This window comes from Haliotis rubra, unplaced genomic scaffold (genome assembly GCF_003918875.1).
Source record: "Haliotis rubra isolate DU_JTF1 unplaced genomic scaffold, ASM391887v1 Scf467, whole genome shotgun sequence".
Lineage (NCBI taxonomy): Eukaryota > Metazoa > Mollusca > Gastropoda > Lepetellida > Haliotidae > Haliotis > Haliotis rubra.
The window spans coordinates 847,724-858,639 of NW_025767154.1; the positions used below are offsets into that span (position 1 = coordinate 847,724).

At 42.3% G+C, this 10,916-nt stretch overlaps 1 protein-coding gene across 1 annotated transcript in view; it reads left to right on the top strand.

Moving 5' to 3' along the window:
• The window catches only part of LOC124290487 (RNA cytidine acetyltransferase-like), a 204,524-nt gene extending 194,657 nt beyond the window's left edge, over positions 1–9,867 (top strand). The window contains exon 25 of the mRNA XM_046727199.1: positions 9,706–9,867. Within this exon, the coding sequence (XP_046583155.1) occupies positions 9,706–9,802 (97 nt within the window). The 3' untranslated portion in view covers positions 9,803–9,867. The remainder of the gene's footprint in view (positions 1–9,705) is intronic.
• The last annotated feature ends 1,049 nt before the right edge of the window (positions 9,868–10,916 follow it).

The window sequence follows — 10,916 nt, forward strand, 5'->3', positions numbered from 1 at the left end:
CACTTATAGTAGTTGAGTATTTCCCTTTGAAGCACTCTAAAATCTGGCCTTATGTTATTTCGGCTTGTTTTATATAGCATGTATTTCACTTTTAGAAACACCAGATTAAGTGGGTTATTGTTTTTACCTTTGAAACCAAAGATAATATTTTCGTGCCACAAATCAATATTTCCTTCAGACAGTATATCCAGCCAATCCGATACCTCCTTCCATACTTTCACGGTATATAGGCATTCACACAATAAATGAATAATTGTTTCAGGAGCAGATTCACAGAATGTGCACATTGAAGAGTCTGTGTAATTCATCAAATGTAACTTATGTTTAGTCGTTAAAATATTGTGAGTAATCTTAAATATATGTTAGACCAGTCTCCTTTGTTATATTGTTTGTTGAGGATGTCTTCCCACTTTTTTTGGCTTGTTGGTCTAGTTTCAACTTGAGGTAAAAGTACGTTATAAAAGGATTTACTCCTTTGGTTTTGTCCGCAGATGCAAGATATATTAAAGGGTAATGTTGGGTATTTAACCTGATAGGTCCAAGCTGTATCAGGTATTTTTCTGAGTCTGCAGTATGCTAAGACAGTACACTTTATACCTTCTAGATGGAGGAAGTTTATGTTTGCAATTCCATATATTTTTTCTATATCAACTTTATGTAAGAAGTTTCCATTCTGATCTAAAATATCACATACTAACATTATTCCTTTTTTGCCATATTTTCATAGTAGATTGACTTTCCCTCTATTTTAATGTTATTATTAAACCATAGAGACTGGTTGAAAATATCTGATATTTCTTGCACATTTGTGTAACACCTTTTTAAGTAGTGGCACCATGCCATTAACACATCATTCCAGAATTGATTTGAGACACTGGGAATAATATTATTGCACACATATTGTGCATCAGCATACCATAATTTATTTGCATTGTCTAGGATTTCATTTGCAATAGAAGTACATTTTGAACTGTTGAGCAACAACCGTTTAATCCACATTATTTTTTGAGCAATTATAGTAGTTCTTACAATGGGTACACTTATTCCTCCATCCTTTGGTTTAAGATACATAATTTCTCGCTTTACCTTATCTGTTTTCCCTTGCCAAACAAAATTAAAACACTTTTTTTGAAACTTTTGTAATGTGTCTTCGGATGGACTCGGGATGGATGAAAATAAGTGGTTTAACTTTGGTAAAAGCAAGGATTTCAGGATAACATTTTTGCCCATTGGTGTCAAATATCTCAGAGACCAAATATTCATTTCTTGGTAGATTTTTGTCAAATTTATCATTATAATTTAGGTCTACAATGTTATTTAATTCAACATCAAAAACTATTCCTAAAAGTTTAAAATTTGATTGTGTCCAATCCAGATTCCATTCCTTGCACATCTTATACCTAGATCTTTTTTTTGACCCTATCCACATTAGCCTGTTTTTTTCTGCATTAACTTTTAACCCTGAAAATCTTGCAAAGAAGGCTAATGTGTTCAAGACTGCATACAAACTTGATTCAGATCCGTCTAAGGTCACTGTAGTGTCGTCTGCAAATTGGGCTAAAAGGCTTTGTATATTACATATCTTTATCCCTTTAATTTTCTTATTTTTTCTTATTAGAATAGCTAGTATTTCGGCACATAGGATAAAAATATAAGGTGATATTGGGTCTCCCTGTTGGCATCCCCTAGTTATCTTGAAAAACTCGCTCGCAAACCCATTTACTAATACACTTGATTCACTATCGTTTAGCAGTACTTGTATCCAATTTTGAATACATGGTCCAAAGTTGAAAAAGTCCATTACATTTTGCATAAATTTTCTGTCAACCGAGTCAAAAGCTTTTTCAAAATCAATAAGCAGTAATAATCCTGGAATTTGATATGATTCATTACGTCTTATATCTGCCTTGTGACTTCTCCTATGTATCTTCCTTGAATAAAACCTTTTTGATCCTCACTGATAATAAGTGGTAATATTGTCTTTATTCTATTTGCTATAACTGCAGAAGCTAATTTGTAGGAGGTATTTAGTAGTGATATTGGTCTCCAGTTTTTTAGCATTTTTTTACTTTTACCACTCTTAGGGATACAAGTAATTAGACCTTGTTTTTGTGATACGGACATGGAACCCTTTTCATATGCATATTTCAAGGAGTTAATTAGAAATTTATTTAAGTCATTCCAAAAAAACTTGAGGAATTCACTGGAGAAGCCATCCGGGCCAGGACTTTTATCATTTTTCATTTTCTTTAAAGCTACAAGCGTTTCTTTGTATGTTATTTCTCCCTCTAAAGATGAGGCAGCTTCTTCTGACAGTTTAGGTATTTCATCTTCTATGAACAATTCTCCTAATTTTATTTGTGTGCAGTCTTCACTTAAATAAAGTTTTTTGTAGAATGTTCTAGTCTCTTCTAGTATTTCCTTATAATCTTTTATCACTGTACAGTCCTTTTTTTCCAAAGCCCAGTATTAACCGCTCGTCGTCCGGAGATTCCCATGTCGGACGGTGATGATTTTATAGGCGCATCATCAGATGTCTACTCGTCGTTCCGCCTCATCAAACCGCTCAGTGTTGCCAGCTGACTCACACAGCCGATCTACATCGTCAAATCGTCGAACCGATTCACCACACCGAATCGGTTCGCCATACCATATGGATTCACCAGACCGAACCGTTTTGCCACGGCGTATGTGGATTACGACATTGACTCAATTCGCCATAATATTGAGACTGTTTCTTATCTCCGAAACGGTTTACATCATCGATTCGATTCACAGCACCGAAGCGGCTAGCCACGCCGTAACGGCTCTCTTCACCGAAAAACGATTCACCTCGTTAAACCAATTCCCCTCGCCTCACCGGTTCATCTGATCGTGCTAGATCTCTCCATCAGCTGAGATCATTTAAACGGTTTTTTACCGAACCGATCCAGATCACAACGCCGATCCAGATCAGGGACTGATTCAGATCACATCAATGTTCCGGCTCACCACCCTCAGCCCGACTCGTACCGTTTCACCAGGCCAAACCGCTTCCTATCGCCGAACTGTCAGTATTCCTCAATAATCCATTCCTCGCTCCTTGCCAGCAATTGAGCTTATTCACGAATTGGGCGATTCACCACTCGTGTTATTTCCAACACGGCGCATCTTACCAGCCTATCAGAGCCTATGCCAAGTGTGTCTGGGATGCCTCCCAAGACACTTAACCCACATCGAACCTTGTCTTTGTTTTCATGGTTCGGGCTATGCCAGTCGCCTATAAGATGCAGGAATTGTTTTGGTTGATTCGACACACATGATCGCATGGTTCGCAAACCACCTACAGCTACCTAGAGCAAGATACCAGATGTTCTATTGATTACATTCAACATGTCGACTTGTCAACACTGGTTTTCCACATCCTCAACGAGGTTCGTGAACTTGCATCTAGATAGGGCCAAATTTGTCGAACTCAGCTAGTTTTCAACACGATCCTAGTTTTCAGGGCATCTGTGAGGTGCTGAATTCCTCATTACGTAGTGGCAAGCTCTAAGCTCGACAATTTGATTTGTTTATCCAGTTTACCTTACGGCTTGTGAGGCGTTTAGTGTTTTTAGTCAAATAACTTATCCCACCTTGTACCCCTTTTTCGGCTGGTTGAACAGAGGTAGTGGCTATGTGCTTCACCATGCCGAATCGATTTACATGTGATGTCAGTAGCGCAGTGATCTAGACATATCACGTTCGGCACTTGACGGTCTGATGATCCCAGTTCTCAAGAGTCCTCCGTGACCGGGGCTCATCTTATTCCAGACTTAATCTACCATCCGATCTTCACCTTTGATGAATGATTCTGTTCGGCGAATCTACCCTTCGGTGTACATATCAGTTCTACAACCACCCGATAGGTCATTACTAGATAAGCTTGCTAGCCAGGAATACTTTACCACGCTTCACTGAGTCTTGTTACTACAGACTACTCTTATCAGCGTGTTTGTGTATCGCTGGGTGCAATTATTGCAGATGGTTCGTCATCTTCAGCTCCCTTTGTTTTACATGATTAGCAAGTTTCTGGACAGATATCAGATGGGTCAAGTTTTTGCGCATGGTACCAGCAGTGATGTTTTGTCAAATAGCCAGCATAGCTCAGCCCGGAATTTATGGGCTGCGACTCGCGTGTGTAACGTTTGCAAATGGCGGACTACTGTTTGTTTACCGGAATTTTGATTATTAGAGTGACTATGAAGTGCCCTTGCAGACTTGTCTTGGTCCCACGAATCAGATATCAAGTCCAGCCTTTAAATGCTAGTAACAATGAACGGTGCCATTCCTGGTAAGAGTGATTGTGTCGGGATTTCGACAGCCAGTCGAGAGAGACTGCTTATCGCGGGTGACAGACAGAAACACCCGTGAACGGTTTGACATTTGCTGGGGTTACTCGGTTTTCTAAACTAGCTCAAGCACTGAGTTCAGAGGTCACTGCAGTTATGCGTGGACTGTCACCAGGCAGCGATCTACTACCTTTATCACTCCACCTGGCGAACCATCATTTTGTTCGGCCAACCGAAACATTCCTGAGGTCGCTGATCATACGAATTTCTTCAATTCGTTTACAATGTGAATGTTCCTGTAGATTGACTGACAATCTCCATGCGCCAAACATACTACATTCAGCGGACCGTTAGAACTGACATAGTAGCTCGACTTATTAAACGTTCTTATCTCAGGAGATATCTCTTTGTCAGAGGCAAGAGTTGTTAGACCTCTCATTTCCCTCGACCTGCGAGACGCCTACCTTCACATCCCGATACATCCAGACTATCGGAAGTATCTTTGATTTACTTTCAAGAGGCGTCATTGTTACCAATGGAGGGTCCTGCTGTTTGGCATATGTACGTCCCCGTGGCTTTTTACTCAGATACCCAATCCGATAACAAGCTACCTGCATTGTCGAGGCGTGACATTCGAGAACTATATCGACGACTGTGTTCAAGCCAAGCAGGATCCATTCGTCCTTCCTCTCCACAGGCAGTTCATCATCAAGCTGCTCGCGCAATTAGGATGGCTGCTGAATTCGGAGAAATCGGAGGTAACACCGGTGATTTCTTTTTATTTGGACAATATTCAACACAAAAGGTCAAGATGTTTGTGCCCCAGGAGAGGTGAGACAAGATTCAGTGCAACGCACCACTAGTGCTGGTCCAACCCACAACTTTTCGCCAGTGTCAGAAGTTCCTAGGGTGGTTGACGTCGGCACAAGCACTGACTTACAGGGGCCTGCTGCAGCTTCGCCCTCTTCAGATGTTTCTGTGCCCATACATCCGGGACGACAACCCCAGGGAGTTGATTCGTCTTCCCGCACAACTACATTCAGTCTTTCGTTGGTGGCTCAACAAGTGGAATGTTTGCGTTGGAGTCTCTATGGTGCACTTCATACCGACTCAACACCTGTTCGTCGGCACATCTTTCAAGCTGGGGCGCTCACCTTCTCCATCAAATGGCCTAGCAGAAAAAATGGTCATCAGGAGAAAGGGCCCTTCATATCAACGAATTGGAATTCATCTCTGTCATTCTTGCCGTTCGGCATTAGGCATTTGACTACGGTTCACTCATATACTGATTCAATCAGACATTTCGATGGTAATTTTGTACAAAAACCATCAGGGGTCGACAGGATCAGCAGCTCTGCTTCAGTTGATGTTTCGAATTTTCATCTGATCAGTTCACTCAACACAGTGGCCAGAGCCCGACACATTCCCAGGATGAGGAATGTCATTGCCGATGCCCTGTCACGTCTCAAATGCCTGTCACTCATGGAGTGGAAACAACTGCCTCTGATATTCCAATCAAAGATGTACCTGTTATCACGACCAGAGGTAGACATGTTCGCCACTCGGGACAACCATCAGCTTCAGCGCAGATGATCACCAGTTGTGATCGTTTCTGCTTTGTGTACAATCTGAATAAAATTCTAAATTTTATTTCTGATTTGTGTCTTCAATTCTTCTGGGACTTCGATTTCTCCTCTCAATTTAATTTGAGACTTTGGAGAGCCGCCACCTCACTTACTGTCGTCTGCTCTGTGGAGTAATTACATCAGTGAAGTGAGTCATTCCCGAAATGTTACACTTCGTAGCGTTCATGCTATAAGTACCTCTACACATCTATGTGATCTTACTGTGGTAAGTAGTGGAAGTCATAAGATGATGTTGTGGTACTGAACGTTAAAATTGTGAGTTTTCCGATTCAATTACCCTTTCACCCTCCTCGGGACGGTGTCCACTGGGGGATACTAGTCATTAGACTTATATTACGGGGGTACCTTGGCAATCGTGGTAATGCGACTGATTACACTCGCTAAGCTGCGTCCTTTCATTTTCGTGAAGGTAGTGACTGAACACCACATTGCTTGGGAGTCCCGGCCCCCTGGAGCAATTATGCTTAGTAAGTCAATGGGTTTGAATTAACCATCGCACGTAGTGACCTTGATAGTCATCGGCCTACCTTGTCGTTGCTCCCTATGGATGTAGAAGTGTTTGACAATCTCGCTTCCTGACCTCTACTCCACGGAGCAATCACGTCAGTGTAGTGAGTCCTTCCCGATTTACTTATGGATTTCATAGCGTTCGGTGTGCTAAGTACCTTAGCACACCGTTGTGACCTAACTGTGGTAAGCAGTGGAAGTCATGTGGTGTTGTTTTGGTACTGAAAGTTAAACTTGTGAGTTTTCTGATTCAGTTTCCTTTTCCCCTCTTCGTGATGGGGTCTGTGGGGCAGTCTCGAAGCAGGTAAGGGCCTGATTACTAGTTGTAGTTATGGGGGTACTCTGATAAATCATGGCGAAGCAAGGTGACATGACTAGTTACGTTTTCTTGCATATGCAAGGGTTGCGGCCGAACACCACATTGCTCAGGAGCACCCACTCCTTGGGAGCGATGATACCTAGTAAGCCAAGAGGTTCAGGAGAACCCATCATTAGTATAGGTACTATGCTAGTCGGATCCTGCTGCCGAACACCACATCGCTCAGGAGCACCCTCTCCTTGGGAGCGATGTTGCCTAGTAAGCCAAGGGGTTCAGGAGAACCCATCACTACATCACTAGTATAGGTACTATGCTAGTCGGATCCTGTGGCCAAACAACACCATGTTCAGGAGCACTCACTCCTTGGGAGCGATTATGTCTAGTACGCCAAGAGGTTCAGTAGAACCAATCACTACATCACTAGTATAGGTACTATGCTAGTCGGATTCTGCGGCCGAACACCACATTGCTCAGGAGCACCCTCTCCTTGGGAGCGATGATGCCTAGTGCTAACTGGTTCAGGAGAACCCATCACTAGTATAGATACTATGCTAGTTGGATTCTCTTGACGAACACCACATTGCTCAGGAGCACCCACTCCTTGGGAGCGATGATGATGCCTAGTACATCAAGAGGTTCAGTAGAACCAATCACTACATCACTAGTATAGGTACTATGCTAGTCGGATTCTGAGGCCGAACACCACATTGCTCAGGAGCACCCTCTCCTTGGGAGCGATGATGCCTAGTACGCCAACTGGTTCAGGAGAACCCATCACTAGTATAGATACTATGCTAGTTGGATTCTGCGGCCGAACACCACATTGCTCAGGAGCACCCACTCCTTGGGAGCGATGATGTCTAGTACGCCAACTGGTTCAGTAGAACCAATCACTACATCACTAGTATAGGTACTATGCTAGTCGGATCCTGTGGCCAAACAACACCATGTTCAGGAGCACTCACTCCTTTGGAGCGATGATGTCTAGTACGCCAAGAGGTTCAGTAGAACCAATCACTACATCACTAGTATAGGTACTATGCTAGTCGGATTCTGCAGCCGAACACCACATTGCTCAGGAGCACCCTCTCCTTGGGAGCGATGATGCCTAGTACGCCAATTGGTTCAGGAGAACCCATCACTAGTATAGATACTATGCTAGTTGGATTCTGCGGCCGAACACCACATTGCTCAGGAGCACCCACTCCTTGGGAGCGATGATGCCTAGTACGTCAAGAGGTTCAGTAGAACCAATCACTACATCACTAGTATAGGTACTATGCTAGTCGGATCCTGTGGCCGAACACCACATCGCTCAGGAGCACCCTCTCCTTGGGAGCGATGATGCCTAGTAAGCCAAGGGGTTCAGGAGAACCCATCACTAGTATAGGTACTATGCTAGTTGGATCCTGTGGCCGAACACCACATTGCTCAGGAGCACCCTCTCCTTGGGAGCGATGTTGCCTAGTAAGCCAAGGGGTTCAGGAGAACCCATCACTACATCACTAGTATAGGTACTATGCTAGTCGGATCCTGTGGCCAAACAACACCATGTTCAGGAGCACTCACTCCTTTGGAGCGATGATGTCTAGTATGCCAAGAGGTTCAGTAGAACCAATCACTACATCACTAGTATAGGTACTATGCTAGTCGGATTCTGCAGCCGAACACCACATTGCTCAGGAGCACCCTCTCCTTGGGAGCGATGATGCCTAGTACGCCAACTGGTTCAGGAGAACCCATCACTAGTATAGATACTATGCTAGTTGGATTCTGCGGCCGAACACCACATTGCTCAGGAGCACCCACTCCTAGTACGTCAAGAGGTTCAGAAGAACCCATCATTAGTATAGGTACTGTGCTTGTCAGATCCGTCCTCCCTTGTTCATTGCTATCTACAGTTGTCATTAGCCTATACAGTATATACTGTCAGTGCCTTTTGGCTTAGGGTAATCTGTGACCCCCTGTCCAACCGTGGGATAAGTGCAAATCGTGAGATAGGATAAGTTTTAACAAAAATAAATTTTAATATAAATTGTATATTTATATACTTATCCTAACTCACGAGATGTATGCCCACCCAGCCTCCCCTCTACTCAGATTACGACTGTTACGTATGACTGTCATTGGCTCCATGAAGAGAATGATCACTCTGAGGTAGTCACGTGGGTAGACAGGGGAACGTGCTGCACGCTTAGCCTGGGACTAGGGACCTGTCCTATAAGAAGAGCATCCTGGGGAACACGGGCGTATGGACAAGAGAGGCCTACAGGAAAAGTTCTCATTCGTTCCACTCAGCATCGAAGTAGGAGAGAGAAGTGCAAATCGTGAGATAGGATAAGTATATAAATATACAATTTATATTAAAATTTTCAATTTCATATCAAGGCTTGATAGTAATAAATTCCTGAGAATGTATGTCTGTTAAAACACAACACTATGAATTTCTAATGATTCCCTACTGAAACAGTATTGAAAAATGGGGATATCTCGATAACATGTCTGTCGATATATTTCATGATGTCCATTTGAACTTGTACTTCGAAAAAATGAAGGTCCTACTTTATTGGAGTGTAACTTTAAAAGCACTAAATATTTCTTGAAGAAATTTGCAATACAGATCAGTCTAGTTGTGAATGGGTGCCTTTGGATAATAATGTATATTAAAATCACTGAGCAGCATTATCTTTTTCTTCACTGATCTGAAGATGTTGGATGAAAATGAACCAAAAGTGGAGTATATGTAGCCAAACTTCATTTGTGAATTGCAACATTCAAGGGGGATGTGTCATCTTCTGATGACTCTCATTTGGAGGCAATATGATTCATTATGCATTTGAAGGGTAAATACTGAGTTCTGTATATAATTTTGCAGTCATTTAGGAAATATGTCAGAGTACTCGGTATTTGTGTATTGCAGGAAGTTGGAACAGAAAAGGAAGATAGCAGTATCTCAAACAGAGCAAGAGACGATGATGAAAAGTGGGAAACGCAGGAAAGTGAAACAGAAGAACTGAGCACTCATTTAGTCCTAGATGTTGTGTAGTGGACCATTTGTGTAATGTAGATCTTTCAGGTGTCATTTTGTCAACATGTTGATCTATTATTTCGCTTATGTCTGTTTTGTAAAACTGACAAGCAAATGAAACATTTCCAAATAACATTAATTATAACGTAAACATTCCCTCTGGATTATGGTAGCCTTATTCATGTGGTTCCACAGACACATACACAAAATCAAATGAAATTTTAAACACTAAGTTAGTGGTATGCCTAAACTATCCATGAGTTATCTCCCTTGATCCTGACATCACTGTATTGTTGATCTCCAACCCTTCATAATTTTTCTGTATGGTCCACACACAAAACGTGTAGAGAAGTCAGTGAATTCTTTTTATTATGATCAAGTCTTCATTTCTTCCTAAATAGGTCAGTTACAAATCGCATTCCATATTAATGTTCAATCGCATTTCTGGTTGATATTGTATTACGTATATTTTCTTGTTTTTTGGACTTTGAAAATTTTCCCGCCCTTTTTGACAAGATGAATATGACTCAAAACAATTGTCTCCAATGCCAAAAGTTTATGGCGGACATCGATCCCCACTTCCTTTGTGCTTCATGCTCTAAAGGATTGACGTGCTCCTTGTCAGATCGATGTCTATTGTGTCAGGAAATGTCTGAAGAGAGTTGGATTATTATGCAGAAATTTCGTTCCTTGGCTAGGATGTGTAAGAACACTTCATCATCTGAATCTTCTAAATCTAAGAAAGTCAACACGGGATCGCCATCTTCGTCTATTAAATCCGAACCTAAATCCCGAATTAGGTCCAAATCTAAATCCTCTACCCATGTGCATATGACTGCTATTTCGGAATTACTAGCCGCTTTCAAGTCAGATATTCAGGCCGCTATGGATAAGTCATTACGTGACATGGAGCTCAGAAACGAGGTCAAGTTGAGTCTGCTATCTAAGCACCTGGAGGAGACATATTTACCCGGCAAGACGTCAGATAGCAGCAACGATTTGGTGGTCGATGGCACGAGCCGGGAGGCAAAGTCGTTTACTGCGGAAATCAGGGTATGACAGTGAAAGCCGGTTACCATGCCCTGACGTACGCAGAAAGCCGG